We start from the raw sequence: 16,401 nt of genomic DNA on the forward strand, positions 1-16,401 counted from the left end.
AGCTGGAGCAGAAGTTGCAGAACAACAGCATGAAGGAAGTGTGGGATGGGATGAAGATTATCACTGGCTGCAGCTCGAAGCGGGTGCCGCCATCGAGACAGACGTGGAGAGAGCAAACCAAATGAACAACTTCTTTAATAGGTTTGATCACAGTAACCCACTCTCACCTCGAGTACTGCATCCTCCAACCATCCTTCTGCTGATACCAGCATAGGTGAGACATCCCCACCCACAATTACAGCAGCCCATGTGAGCAGAGAGCTGAAAAGACTTTGTGCCAGCAAAGCAGCGGGTCCAGATGGTGTATCGCCACGACTGCTGAAGGCATGTGCGTTGGAACTGGGGAGTCCTCTACAGCGCATCTTCAACCTGAGCCTGGAACAGGGAGAGTCCCAAGGCTTTGGAAAACATCTTGTATCACCCCTGTCCCAAAGGTATCACGTCCTAGTGAGCTGAATGACTTCTGGCCTGTTGCTCTGACGTCACATCTGATGAAGACCATGGAGCGGCTGCTGCTTCACCACCTGAGGCCACAGGTCCGTCACGCCCTCGACCCTCTGCAGTTCGCATACCAGGAGAAGGTGGGAGGGAGGATGCCATCATCTATATGCTACACGATCCCTCTCCCACCTGGACAGAGGCAGGTGGTGCAGTAAGAATTGTTTTTGGACTTCTCTAGCGCCTTCAACACCAACCAACCTCTGCTCCTTAGACACAAGCTGACTGAGATGGGAGTAGACTCACACCTGGTGGCATGGATTGTGGACTATCTTACAGACAGACCTCAATTTGTGCGTCTTGGGAACTGCAGGTCTGACATTGTGTTCAGCAATACAGGGCGCCGAGGGGACTGTACTTTCTCGGTCCTGTTCAATCTATATACATCAGACTTCCAATATGACTCGAGTCCTGCCACGTGCAAAAGTTCACTGATGACACTGCTATTGTGGGCTGCATCAGGTGTGGGCAGGAGGAGGAGTACAGAAAGTTAATCAAAGACTTTGTTAAATGGTGCGACTCAAACCACTTACACCTTAACACCAGCAAGACCAAGGAGCTGGTGGTGGATTTTAGGAGGCCTAGGCCCCTCATGGACCCTGTGATCATCAGAGGTGACTGTGTGCAGACCTTTAAATATCTGGGAGTGCAGCTGGATGACAAATTGGACTGGACTGCCAATACTGATGCTCTATGTAAGAAAGGTCAGAGCAGACTATACTTTTTGAGAAGGTTGGCATCCTTCAACATCTGCAGTAAGATGCTGCAGATGTTCTACCAGACGGTTGTGCGAGTGCCCTCTTCTACGCAGTGGTGTGCTGGGGTGGCAGCATAAAGATGAAAGACGCCTCACGCCTGGACAAACTTGTTAAGAAGGCAGGCTCTATTGTAGGATTAAAGTTGGACAGTTTAACATCTGTGGCAGAGCGACGGGCACTAAGCAAACTCCTGTCAATCATGAATAATCCACTGCATCCACTTAACAGTGTCATCTCCAGACAGAGGAGTAGCTTCAGTGACAGACTTTTGTCACTGTCCTGCTCCACTGACAGACTGAGGAGATCGTTCCTCCCCCACACTATGCGACTCTTCAATTCCACCCGGGGGAGTAAATGCTAACATTAATTTTATTTTAATTTTTTCCATTTTTATTACTATTTAATTTAATATTGTTTCTTTGTATCAGTATACTGCTGCTGGATTATGTGAATTTCCCCTTGGGATTAATAAAGTATCTATCTATCTATCTATCTAAGAGAAGAGCATGGAAAAGAGAAGTGGCTCTGATGATATGACTCCTGGCAGAAGTAGCAGGATGATTTATGAAGTGTATTAAGGGTATACTGTCTGCTCAGATTCAGACAAATGCTGTAAAACTGATAGGACAATGCTTAACATTACAGATGGACAATGAGCCAAAACATACTGTGAAAGTAGACCAAGTGCTTATCAATGCAAAGAAGTGAAAGACTTTTCAAAGGCCAAGTCAATCAATTGACCTCAAACCAACTGGATATGCATTTAATTTGCTGAAGACAAAAGTGATGGTAGAAAGTCCATCAAACAAGCAGCAACTGAAGACAACTGCAGTAAAGGCCTGGCAAAGTATCACTGGGGTGGAAACCCAGGACTTGGAGATGACCTTGGTTCCAGACTTCAGGCAGTCATTGACTATAAACAATTTTCCATAAAATACTGAAAATGATCATTACATTTATGATTATGTTAGTTTATCCAAATACTTTTGAGCCCCTAAAAGTAGGGAGACCATGTTTACAAAGTTACGTCTTTTCTAAACAGCTCATACAATATTTTTGTTAAACCCCTTGAATTAAAGCAAAAAGGCGATACTTTGATTACATCTTAATTGTTTTGTTTTGAATCCACTGTGGCGGTGTACAGACTAAAATTATGAAAATGATGTCACTGTCCAAATACTTATGGTCCTGACTGTAAATGTATGCAAGTAGAAGGCTTCTGATTGTAAGAAATCTGCTAAAAAAAAAAAAGAGCTAATTTTGTCTTTGAATTGTTTCAACATATGCATGCGAGTTTGCAAAAAAATCCATCTTGGGACTATGTAAGTAATCCAGCAAATTTAAGACTTTAAAAGGCTGTGAAATTAAAGCATTGTGCTTATTTCTAAAACTTCCAAACATTTATTACAAATGTCTGAAAATAATGAACCAGAAGTTCACATTAACCACTTAAGTTTAAAAAGAAATACTAGATGAACAGATCAGTATGACAACAATTGATGCACCCACAATAATCTTCAGAAATCAGTTGTGTGCCTGAACTTGCGAGCTTTCCTTGAAGCAAGACTCTCAAGCAGTTGTGTATAACTGGGCACACACACAGCTGCATCTTTCAGAGTAAGTGAATTTCCTCAACCTGATGGAAGAATCAGCCTGGTTGCAGTAGATTAAGGCAACAGCTATTTTAATTAGTACAGGGCTGAAAAGAATATTTAGGTGTTGTGTACACTGACTTTTGCAATGGTAGTACTGAAAGTTTCATTGTCTACTTGTTGGTCAAATAACTTTCAGATTCTAAAGAGTCAAAAAGGGGTGAACAGTGACAAAAATTCAAGTGTTCATTCTGAAGTCAAGAAATATAACTGTTTTGATGTAGACCTACTTTTAAAGATAGAAGGGAAAAAACAAAGTGTTACTAAAGAATTATGCAAAATATGTTGCTGTGTACAATTAGCAGTAACAAAACAAATAAAATTTATTTAAAAAATACGAACAACCAAAGCATTCATAACTACATTAACTTTCACAATGTTGCTAATGTTCAACTTATTATAATTCTTTTCTGAAAAAAACCTAACAGACACAGAAATATTTAAACAATTCTCTACACTCTAGGCTTTAAATGTTGTGCTAAAAAAAAAAAAAAAAAAAAAAAAAAATTGAAAACAACATATAGAGAAAACTACATTTTCAGATGCATTTAGCCATTCTTGATGCCAAAACAACTAGCAAAGTAACCCCAAGCCAGCTGAAAGCAATTTTCCATTTCCTTCTTCCACTATAAAGGCAAGAAGATGGGACTTCACATGGGTCATTTTTCTTACTAGTCTGAAAAAAAATGAAAATATGGATTAATAAAATTTCATCATATTTGACTAGAAAACTATATTTGTAATCACTAGGAGAAAACACATAAATACAGAGACAAATGTGCATAAACAATTCCTCACGCAAAAGTCAGGATTTATAAAACACTAACATGGAGTGAAAACTATTGAAAGTTTTGACCATTCATAAGCACTATGCAGACTTTTTTGGTGTTGGTATTTTAGCCACTCCAGGCAGAAGGACAATAAAGTGAACAGAACATTTGTTTTCTGTGTTCTTCCATGGCTGAAAAATAAAGATGGCACTCAGGAACGTGGCCAAATGTATGTGGTGTTTAGGTCATGAATACTCAAAAAGGACATTTGTTTTAAAGCCATACATGGTTACCAGCAGGAAGTGACAAGTTGATTTGAGATTTATAAAAGGAACTTGGTGTGGGACCTGCTGTGTTTACAGTTTTATAAATCTGATTTTTCCCCCTGCATTTTTATCTCTCACATAAAAAATATTTTAATATTTAAGAAAAGGTTTTACAAATGAAGCCCCAGGTATTTTTGCACGAAAGTGTTTGCAAAAGGCGCTTTAACCTCTTTAAGGTTCTTTTCATATTTGTAGACAAATTAATACTATCAATGCCTAAATTATTAGCCTTGATTTAACTGAATCTAATTTCTTAAAGAACAATTTGTTAATGCGTATGGGAATGTTCTGAAACAGAAAAAGAAGCTTGTGAAGAATGTTCATCTTGAAAGTATCAATTCTCCCTGCTAATATGAGATGGAGGATAGACCATCTGTTCACATCTTGTTTAATTTCTTCCATAATGATAGCAGAATTTTGTTGATAAAGATCTTTATATTTACTTGTGAAATTTATCTCTAGATTTTTAAACTATTCTGATAAAATAAATGGATAGATGTTCATTCTAGTATTGTGTGCTAGACAGTTCACTGGAAAAGCACACTTTTATTCAAATTAATTTTAAGTCTAGATACTGTATCTTTTGAAATTTTGCTAGTAAATTAAGGACTAATAGTACGGAAGTTTGTGGGTCTGATATATACAGTACTATATCATCTGCGTATAATGATATTTTCTGCTCAAGTCCTTCTCTGGTAATGCTCTTTATCGCTGATGCATTTTGAAAGTGAATTGCCAATGACGACTGCAAAATGGAATGGTGATTAGGAGCTATCTATGTCAAGTACCATGTTCTAATTTGAAGTTCAACTTGGCATATGTCCTGTTTGGATGCAAAAAATTTTGCTTGGTATACGTCCTTTGTTTGGAACACGACTCGCGTGCTAGAACACCGTGCACAACCCTTGTTTACCTCTCTCGAGACAAAGCCACGACTGCCCACGAGTGTCAGTACGCCAATTGCTAGTTTTCAGTGAACAACCCACGCTATAACGTTATTTGAATTTTCATGTGATTTTGTGTTTTTTCTCATAAATTTGCATTGATTGTTGAAAAGTATGAAGGTGGCATGCGTATCTGGGACTTGGCTGCTGCATACCGTATGATGAGAACGACGGTATCTACAATTGTGAAAAACAAAGAAGTTATTAAAAAGTGAGGTTAAATTTTCATTTATTTAATCTAATTGCTTTTGTATGTATGTATTTTAGTATTAAGCAGTGTTTCAATTATTTTATACACCCCCATCAATGTATAATATACCAATAACAACAGGATTTTTTTTCATGGGAATGGATTAATCATTTTCCCATTATTTCTCATGGGAAAATTTGTTTGGTATACGTCCTGTTTGGTATAAGTCAAAGGATCTGGAATGGATTAGGGATGTATACTGAGGTACCACTGTAGTAAGAAATAATGTTGTTAATACAAGACAGGCTTCTGGACTGGTATAGAATAGTTTTAACCAAGCACAAATGTTTTGGCCAAACCCAGATTTGTGCAATGTGGTGAATAGGTAGACCCATTCAACCAGCCCAATTGCTTTCTCTGCATGCAAAGAAAGATAAGATCTCTGGATGTGTTACATATTATTAGTGAGAATATTACATTAAACAAGTGTCGAAGTTAAGAAGCTGCCTTTAAGAAATCCAGTTTTGTTTTGTGATATTATAAAAGGAAGCACTTTCATTCCTTCTTACTAGAACTTTGGAGAACATCTTAACATCATTATTCAAAAGTGAAATTGGTATGTATGATGCACATTGTAATGCATTCTTATTTGTCTTTGAAAGATGGCAATTAATGCCTAGGAAAAATTTTGCAGTAGAATTTTGTTGTCTCTAAATTCTATAAACATTACTAGTAAAAGTGGAGCTAACTTATTTGATTTTTTTTAAATATAAAATTCCACTTGGTACCCATCAGGGCCTGCTGCTTTCTCAATCTGGAGCGAGTTTACAGTGTCCAGTAATTCTGAGATTCTCAGAGTTTTGTCCAGTTCCTCTACACTAAGAGTATCTAGTTATGGTATTTGTAATGCATTAAAAAAACTGAGAAGAATTAACGGACTTCAAATCCCTGCTAAATGTTTGGGTTATATTTTTATGGTCAATAATTTTAGCTAATTTTATCTGTCTGTGCTGGTAATATCTGTTATTGCACTGTGAACTTCCTGCTTGCGGATTTGTTAAACTAAGATTTTATTATCCTACTAGGCTCTCCCGCTTTTTAAGGCGACCGACTTTTAAGTTGACCACTTCTTAAGGCAATTCAATATGTAGATCAATTTGATATTTTATACAAACTCATTAATTTGGTTATATTGCATTTGAGCGGTATTACTTTAATACTCGTAGTTTCTGTTATTTTTGTGATGAAATTTAAACTTTTTTTCTATATTGAGGTCGCCCTTTTGAACCCCCCTGATATTTACTACGCGGTGAGGCATTTGTACTCCATCAACATTAATTATTTCCAGAGACATAATTTTGTCTATTTTTCCAGCGCATCGTGCACAAAAGCAAGGGAACGATGGGAGCACCAGAACTCTGCTCACGTCATGTTGCTTCATACCGCAAGCTGCAAGTAGCAAGTCTGTGATAAGTGGAATACCGCTACGCTTTCCACTCACGGGACGGAAGGACAATCCCGACCGCTTTTATATAGTAAGAAAGAAGATATCGCACAGTCTGGAGTAGAAAATCATCTTTTACCTGGAAAACGAAACTACAAATCCCATCGTGCATTGCAAAAAGGGACGGGCGTGTGTGAAACTCCGCGCCTGCGTAGCACTCACGGGACGGAAGGACAATCCCGACCGCTTTTATATAGTAAGACTCTTCTTCTTCATAGTAATGACATTGATATTTAAAGATAAGCTGTTCAGTTTCTTTTGTTGTTGAAAGGTCAAATTCTAAATGTAGAACCTGTCTTATCCTATAAAGTGGCTCATTTGGAGACCTAGCATATTCCTGATTTCTTCTGGTAATTTCACTGATTAACATTGACACCTTTTTGTTTTGCAATTTATTTTTATGGAAAAGATATAAAATAATCAATCCTCTATAAAAAGTCTTCAGTTTCCCAGAATATTCCTGCCGAGACCTCTGAGGATGCACTTGTGTCTAAAAAAATAGTCAATTTGCTTGGAGATGAATTTTGTGCAGTTCTCATTCACTAATGACATGGGGTTAAAACAGGGGTGCCCAATGCGTCGATCGTGATCGACCGGTAGATCGCATTGCATTCAGAAATTTTTTTTTTTTAATAATGTTAGTCTATCATATATCCTCCCTATGGCATTTGCCACTTGATTGACATACAGGGCGGCCAGTCTGAGATCTCTTTTCTTTTAACACACTGGTCATCCCGCACGCACGATCAAACGTGCAAGCTACTGCAAAACTGTGGCTGTGATCTAGTTAGCCTTCCAATTTATATCAACTAAACAAGGGATTTAAAAAAAAATTGTTTGGGGAGGGTATGGGCTGGATGTGGAATTGGAAGAGGATTTTTTTTTTCTCACACTGTCACAATTGAAGTGCATTTGTCTGATCTGTCAATCTATCACTGCTATTCCAAAGGAGGAAAATGTGGAAAGGCACTTTCGAAATGTTCATAAAAACTACAAAACTGACTTCCTTCCAAAAAGCGATCTGAGAAAGAGAAAGGAGAGGGAACTAAAATCGCAGTTAATCGGACAGCCGTCATTTTTCACTCAGCTGAATTCAAAAGCAAAGGCAGACACACCGAAGCATCGTTCCGGGTGAGTCACTCGATCATTAATTATACGAGTCAGCCTTTTCCTACATAAAGATTATTAAATCCAAATACTGTAGTGACCATAAATGTATTGAATTGTTATTGTGCCATATACATATATGCATTTTAATGTAGGTAGGTCATTTCGACCTGGTCATTTTAAAAGTAGCTTGTAAGCCGAAAAAGTGTGGGCCCCCCCCTGGGTTAAAAGGACAGCTACAAAATAAGCGTGTAAGGCATAGTGATTTAAGATCCATGATCAGAGGGGTTTGATCGGAGGTAACAAATGCGTCGTTCTTGCAAGATTTTATAGTAGAAAGTAAACTATTATCTATAAAGAAATAATCAATTTTTGAGTAACTTTGATAAGACTGTTAAGAAGGAGGAATATCCTCTTGAGTTTGGATTAAAAAATCTCCACGGGTCTGATAAGTTATGATCCAATATAAATTTTACGATTATTTTGGCAGTTTTAGATGTTATCACTACACTCTGGAATCTGTGACTGAAAAGCAGTGATATTTTATATCATCATCACAGGGTTTTTTTGTCATCATTTTTATTCTAAAAACTAATGAGAACACAAAAAACAAATAAAGTTGAAAATAAATTAAAAACTAACTATTTCTGAACCACTGTTATTTTAAAATTTTATTTACATATGTATGTCCTCTTTTTTGTAGCCTCTCCATTAGTGTTTTTTGCCCAAGGGCCTATCGTTGTATTAAATTATACAGCACTATTGATTATACTATCACAAAACACTTTATGTCCTCTGACTTTCTGCTTTCCACTTGTGTCAGACACTATGCAAATATGCCCTAGGCTCTACTGACATTAGTACTGGATAAAATGTAATATGGAAAATAGTATGAAAAGAGACAAAAATGGAAATAAATTTTAAAATTTATGCTGTAAAAACTACACAGACAGAAACAAACTAAATCCTTTTAGAAAGCTATTGTGTGTCTATTTGCTGTCAGTTATCAGTATATGCCCATTTTGTGTCATTTAGAACATGCAAAGAGCTTTACACAACATAATATATGCATGTCTAACATCATTGTACATCATAGCAGGCACTCATTTTATTTGCCAAAGGGTTTTTGTTGCCTGGAAAAAGCACTTCTGTGTCGGCTACAATCTTTCTTACAGTGATTCTGTGTCAAGATAAAAATAAATCACTAACACTACTTTAAATTGCTCTGAAGGTACAGGCAAAACATGACACTGACAAAGGCACTCCAGACATGCTGGCTTGGAAGATTGTGGCTCTGCCTCAGGTCAGTTCCCAATTTTGAAAGAGATATGAACAATGTGAAACGGATATGAACAATGGGGCATTGCTGCAGGGGGCTGCTGAACATGTTGTACATAGCTGAAAAGATCAAAATAGCTACTGTTTATGCTTACTTCCAGCCATCTTCATATATCAAGTCAAACTCTAAACAATAAAGCTGATAATAAGTGTTGCCATTCAAATATGAACAGTGACATTATTAGACATCGTTCCATCTGCGACACACCACACGGGTAAGTGTCACATGTCTTTCAAAATGGCAGATTCAACAATTACATGTGAAAATTGAAACTTTTTTTTTATCTAAGTAAATCAAACCAGAATATGAATGAATGTGGAAAGCAACCCATTTCTGGGCCATGTGGCTATCTATACCTTATAACAGAAAGATCTCTGTGTTGACAAGGGACAAGTATTGCTTGTTGTTGGAAACACTATTATGAGAACTAAAGTTTAATTATGGAGTGTACAGCTTTATTATAAAAGTAATAACATAATAAAAGCATTGCAAACAAACAGGCTACGCTGGCACTGACGTGCTCAGATAAAGTAAAAGTATTTCCAATGTCTGAACTGGATTAATTTTGCAGCACTTTAGAATAACTGTTTTATATAAAAATAAAAGAAAAATTCAAAGTATATTGAACTTGTATGTCTAGTATACATGTTTTAATTTTTCCCTAAGAATCCATTCATCTTCAAATTATTTCTGGTTTACCTTTGCTATCTTCTATTAAACTGCCTTTAATAGCAAGCACTATCACATATTGCTTTACATAGAAGAAATATAGTACCAAAAAAGAGAAAATGTGCAAAAAAAATAGATTAGAAACTAAGTATTGTTTATAGTATTACAGTACTATACAGTTGCACAGTATTCACTGATTCCAATCACATACAGATTTTAACAATGTAGAAAAAACCTGGAAAGAATATCATACTGATGATCAAAAAGTAAAAGAAAGAACACAAAAGGTAGTGAACCAATTTCAAACAATGCACATTCTTGTAGTGAAATTGCTATCTTAAAAAAATATAAGTTACTGCTCAGGGGCTTAAATTAAGAAATATGCAATTAAAAATAACACAACAGTTGAGTGTATATGCTAAGATAGACAGACCTTGAAAAACAGATCAAGGAAGAGCAGTCCAGGGAGTGGGAGATACCAACTTGTAAAATCAATGCAGCACATCTACAGAAAGGTATAAATAATACCACTGAACTCCCATTCCCTCTCACAGTCCAAACACATGTAGATTAAGTGAAGTGGTCTTACTAAAATAGTCCTTTGGTGGTTGTGTGTATATGTCTGCATGTGTGTTCACCCTGTGATGGACTAGAGTCCTGCTCAGGTGGTGTTCCTGTCCTGCACCCAATGAAATCTGGGATAGGCAGCAGCTGCCCCACAACTCATCCCTGGATAAGCATATTAGGAAGATGAATAGATGGATGGATAGTTGAACATGATAACGATTCAGCAGAACTGGGCTTTTATTCCATAGGTTTTGTGTGTCAGCTGGCTCCTTGCTGTTAGCGAATCTTGGCATGAGTGGAAGGAACATGTGAAAAAGTCTGAGGGTATGACCAGGAGTGGAAGGCAGATATCACAGAGGACCTGCAGAGAGAACTGCTGGAGGGGCAGAGGCTTCTATCAGTTGCAAATGAGTCACACAAAAAGTTTACAGAGAAGCTGCAGACAGTCTTGGTACTAGAAAGTCAACAGTCAAGAGCTTGTTCTTAGGAGAGACAATTTTGCCAGAGTGGCTTAGAAACTGCCAAAACATCTGTTACCAAGGCTTTAAAAGATTATGACACACCAACATTAGGAGCATACGGTGCAGAAATTCATAGCCTGTGGTGGTTGCATAGCAGCATATATCCACTTCAAATGTAGCTGGACACTGCTGGAGTTGATCTCCAGTTTGGACATATGTTTAACTATGTTCAGCATTCTTATAATGGCATGTGGCAACACCACTTTTCCCTTGTAAATAATATATACATATTACATATACAGGACAAATCGTATTATAGCAAATACTGATGTAACAATATTCAGAATAATGAATACTTTTCATGGGTCCAGAAAAACATTCATACAACATCATGTTTAACAGATTTCATTTTAACGAAATGTAAATTACACTTTGACGAATGTTTTTTTGACTAAAAATGGCCACTTGAGATGGTCAAATTTATGTTGAGAAATTTCCGGTCTCAGGCAGTCTCTGCGGGAGTGTAGCCATGACATCCTACAGGTATAGCCGAATTCTAAGTCAGTGCTCCACATTTTCCTTCTGTATTCATACCTGTATTTCTATACATCCAATGTCTCATTTTCAAAAAAAAACATAATTTTGCACTTTATGAATTCCTGTTTTTTTGTTTACACAAGTACTGTCAAACTTGACTCACAGAGTTGCATGAAAGGCAGGGAGTCCAGGTTTCCAAGAAAAATACAGGTGCTTTTATTACTGTATAGCAAAGGCAGGTACAGGTTCAAGACTTCATTTAAAATAGGAGCTGTGACACAGCCAGTCGTCCTGCTTTAGCTCCCATGCTCACCATAGAAAAACACCAGTGGCTCAGAATCACCTCTGTGACAGAAGAAAAGATTGACAGGAAGAGTAGATCAAAGCCCAGGGTTAAATGTTCTAAACACTGTGCGACAAGCATGTTCTGCAGTAAGTCTGATCCTGCAGCCGGCAACCAATGACTTCACCTGGGTTTAATGTTTAACAGACACAGCAGAGCACCTATACAGCTGTTCTTGCACTGCTGCCATTGAAGATGGGGAATCGCCGGCAAAGTTTCATTACAAAGGGATTCCACCTGTATATAATGAGCATGTGGTCAGTAAAGTAAATGTGTTTCATTTCTAAAGCAGTCTCATGAAAAACCATAGACACCTTTGTGCTAAGCGGTTTTGGAAACATCATCATCTTCTTTAGGCTGCTCCCGTAAGGGTTGCCACAGCAGATCATCTTCTTCCATATCTTTCTTTCATCTGCATCTTATTCTGTTACACCCATCACCTGCATGTCCTCTCTCACCACATCCCTAAACCTCCTCTTAGGCCTCCTCTTACCTGGCAGCTCTATCCTTCACATCCTTCTCCCAATATACCCAGCATCTCTCCTCTGCACATGACCAAACCAACGCAATCTCTCCTCTCTGACTTTGTCTCCCAACCGTCCAACTTAAACTGACCCTCTAATGTACTCATTTCTAATCCTATCCATCCTTGTCACACCCAGTGCAAACCTTAGCATTTTTAACTCTGTTACCTCCAGCTCTGTCTCCTGCTTTCTGGTAAGTGCCACTGTCTCCAACCCTATTACATAGCTGGTCTTACTACCATCCTGTAGACCTTCCCTTTCACTCTTGCTGATACCCATCTGTCACAAATTACTCCTGACACTCTTCTCCACCCATTCCACCCTGCACTCTCTTTTTCACATCTCTTCCACAATCCCCATTACTCTGTACTGTTGATCCCAAGTATTTAAACTAATCCACCTTTGCCAACTGTACTCCTTGCATCCTCACCATTCCACTGACCTTCCTCTCATTTACGCACATGTATTTTGTCTTGTTTCTACTGACCTTTATTCCTCTTCTCTCCATAGCATATCTCCACATCTCCAGGGTCTCCTCAACCTGCTCCCTACTATCGCTACAGATTCACAATGTCATCAGCAAACATCATAGTCCATGGGGACTCCTGTCTAATCTCATCTGTCAACCTGTCCATCACCATTGCAAATAAAACAGGGCTCAGAGCCGATTCCTGATGTAATCCCATCTCCACCTTGAATGCATCCATCACTCTAACCACATACCTCACCACTGTCACACTTCCCTCATACATATTATCTATCTACTTCTCTGTCACTCCCGACTTCTTCATACAATACCACATCTCCTCTCGAGGCACCCTGTCATATGCTTTCTCCAGGTCCACAAAGACACAATGCAACTCCATCTGGCCTTCTCTATACTTCTCCATCAACATCCTCAGAGCAAACATTGCATCTGTGGTGCTCTTTCTTAGCATGAATCCATACTGCTGCTCACTAATCATCACCTCACTTCTTAACCTAGCTCCCACTACTCTCTCCCATAACTTCATGCTGTGGCTCATCAATTTTATCCCCTTGTAGTTACTACAGTCCTGCACATCCCCCTTATTCTTAAATATCAGCACCAGTACACCACTTCTTCACTCCTCAGGAATCCTCTCACTTTCCAAGATTCCATTAAACAACCTGGTTAAAAACTCCACTGACATTTCTCCTAAACACCTCCATGCTTCCACAGGTATGTCACCTGGGCCAATGGCCTTTCCATTTTTCAACCTCTTCATAGCTGTCCTTACTTCCTCCTTGCTAATCCGTTGCACTTCCTGATTTACTATCTCCACACCATCCAGCCTTCTCTCTCTCTTGATCTTTTCATTCATCAGCCTCTCAAAGTAATCTTCCCATCTGCTCAACACACTTCTCCTCGCTTGTGAGTATGTTTCCTTCTTTATCCTTTATCACCCTAATTTGCTGCAAATCTTTCCCAGTTTGGTCCCTCTGTCTAGCCAATCAGTACAGGTCCTCTTCTCCCTCCTTAGTGTCTAACCACTCTTAAAACTCATCATACGCCTTTTCTTTAGCCTTCGCCACCTCTCTCTTCACCTTGCGCTTTATCTTCTTATACTCTTGTCTATTTTCTGCATCTCTCCGACTCGGACTTCGCCACCCTCTTCCTCTGCATACTCTCCTGCACTTCCCCATTCCACCACCAAGTTTCCTTTTCTTCCTTCCTCTGTCCAGATGTCACACCAAGCACCCTTCTTGCTGTCACCCTTACTACATCTGCTGTAGTTGCCCAGTTGTCTGGTAACTCTTTACTGTCACCCAGTGCCTGTCTCACCTTCTCTCTAAACTTAACCTTGCAGTCTTCCTTTTTCAACTTCCACCATTTGATCCTTGGCTCTGCCCTCACTCTTTTCCTCTTCTTGATCTCCAACATCATCCTACATACCACCATTCTATGCTGCTTGACTACAGTTTCCCCTGCCACCACTTTGCAGTCTTCAGTCACCTTCAGATTGACTCGTCTGCATAGGATGTAATCTACCTTTGTGCATTTTCCTCCACTCTTGTACGTCACCCTATGTTTCTCCCTCTTCTTAAAATACATATTCACCACAGCCATGACCTTCCTGACGTAACCCTCCCCATTTATCCAGGCTTGGGACCGGCATGAAGAAACACAACTTGTCCCAAAGTTAAGCCCTGCCATGGTGCTATAGGTTAATCAACTAATCATCAGTGAAGATTATTACACACTGAAGAATCTTGCCAAATCTATTAATCTCTATTCAAGTAGCTCAAAAAGTGTGTCAGCTGTTAATGCCAGTAACTGATGAAAGATTCACAACAAGATGGGGCATGCAGAAAACAAATCACAATCTCCAGAATGTAAGGGCTGAAGGATAGGTGTAAATTAATAGAAGAATCAAGAGTGGAAGAAAAGTATCAGGAAAGTGACAAAATGCAAGGGGAAATACAATAGAACCACAAGACAGAAGAGGAAAGGAATGGACGTGTTCAAGGTGTCTGTCAAAAAATGACGAAGAATCATGCCTGATTATTAGAATACCATATTTAGCACATTCGGTTCCTCAATTTCTAACGACAACAGTGTCCCAATTTAAAAAAAAAAAAAAAAGAGACTGGCAGTAAAATTACAAGTTCTTGTCTCTAGGAACACCCAGAGCAAATTAACTATGAGCTACATCTTAGACTAGCATCTCATTTGACCAGATAATAATAATTTCATCAGTTAATTTCATCATTCATTTCTATTGTATAAACTTCCTGCACCTTCACTCTGCTCAACAGGAAGAAAGACACACATAGTATTATAGAGCATACTTGTACTGTTTGTTCTACTTTTAATTGCAAGACTTTTTGCATATGAAGAATCTGAAAAAAAAATATAAAAAAGGCAGAACTACTCTGCCTGTTATGCTGAGCTTATACACTGTAAAACAAAGCATTAATCAGTTCTTCGAGCAGAAAGTAGGAGTCTCTTTTTGTTACTCTGGGCTGCAGTTCACATTTGAAAAGAAAAGGCTTTGCTTTCTCACACACAAGACTGTATATTGCATGAATAGGTTGTTCCTGGATGCGATGTGAAAATGGACACATGCTGCAAACTTTTTTAAAATTCTGCATCAAATATGTATTACTTAAGCACATCTGGATATATTAAGAATTTGGATATAAATACAAAAGATCTAAAAGAATATTGATTCAATTATGGGTAGTAGATTTCAGAGCCAGGGTGCAAGGTAGGAAACTTGTATAATATAGAGATATATAGCGGTAAACAAATAAACGTGTGGGTATAAGTAAAAAAAATAAATAAATAAATAAAACAACTGCGAGCCCTTTGAAATCCCAAAAAAAACTACAGGACTGAATCATTTGAAATCAGACTATACACATCGAATACCAGACTGTTCGAAGGAGTTCAGGCACCACTGAGCTATGTCCAACTCTTTGTCCTTTTTTAATACTGGACAGAGCATTGATATCCTTTATACAAAAAATTAAAATTAACAAAGTGGGCAGCTTCAGTGCCTGATTAATGTGGGAAATTCAACCTAATCTAAAAAGGATCAACAGTATCTTTGGAAGGTAAGGAACATCTGGAGAAAAGATTAGCTTAGAATTCACAATTGTTCTGTTATTGCATTTTTGCAAAATCATATTACCTCTTGTAACTGTCTTCCCTCTGTTTCAGCTTTTCTTAGACAGTGCAACAGGTTAGGAAACCTAACAGTCACAGACTCAAAATCAGCACTGAGTGAAAAAGTGATGTCAATGTATAAAGATGAATGAAAGTGGCAAAAATGTCTAACTAAAGCATTAATTTACATCTTCATTAACATGTGTCATGACTGGATGGAACTTGGCTACTTTAACAAAATAAGGTGTAAGCACTCTGGAGTTGGAGCACACAGACTTCATAGTTCATTCAGAAATGAATAACGATCAACATTTAACACGAGTGAAAATACAAATGTGCTTTCTATCCACATACAACAATCAAGTTACTAGAAAAGACAAAAAAAAACAACTGTGTGGTGCAGTGGCAACATTCAGGTAAGCAGCGGAAGTGTGGTCAACCCCGATATCTGTGCCGCTTTTAAAAAGTGAGCAGAGTGTTAGCAGAATTGTGTGTGAAGCCAGGGTGCCATCTCCTTCATGAGATTTTTCGCAATTTTGGTATCCTCATGACAGGTGTTATATCACCTTATTTTCAGGTCA

The 16,401-nt window shown here is 38.3% G+C and overlaps 1 protein-coding gene across 1 annotated transcript in view; it reads right to left on the reverse strand.

Annotated features, from left to right (window-relative positions):
• Positions 1-3,402: 3,402 nt before the first annotated feature.
• Positions 3,403-16,401, reverse strand: part of asz1 (ankyrin repeat, SAM and basic leucine zipper domain containing 1) — a 206,667-nt gene continuing 193,668 nt past the window's right edge. Inside the window, exon 13 of the mRNA XM_039761401.1 lies at positions 3,403-3,584. Coding sequence (XP_039617335.1) covers positions 3,447-3,584 — 138 coding nt within the window. The 3' untranslated portion in view covers positions 3,403-3,446. The remainder of the gene's footprint in view (positions 3,585-16,401) is intronic.

The sequence above is a fragment of the Polypterus senegalus genome, chromosome 8 (assembly GCF_016835505.1).
Source record: "Polypterus senegalus isolate Bchr_013 chromosome 8, ASM1683550v1, whole genome shotgun sequence".
Lineage (NCBI taxonomy): Eukaryota > Metazoa > Chordata > Cladistia > Polypteriformes > Polypteridae > Polypterus > Polypterus senegalus.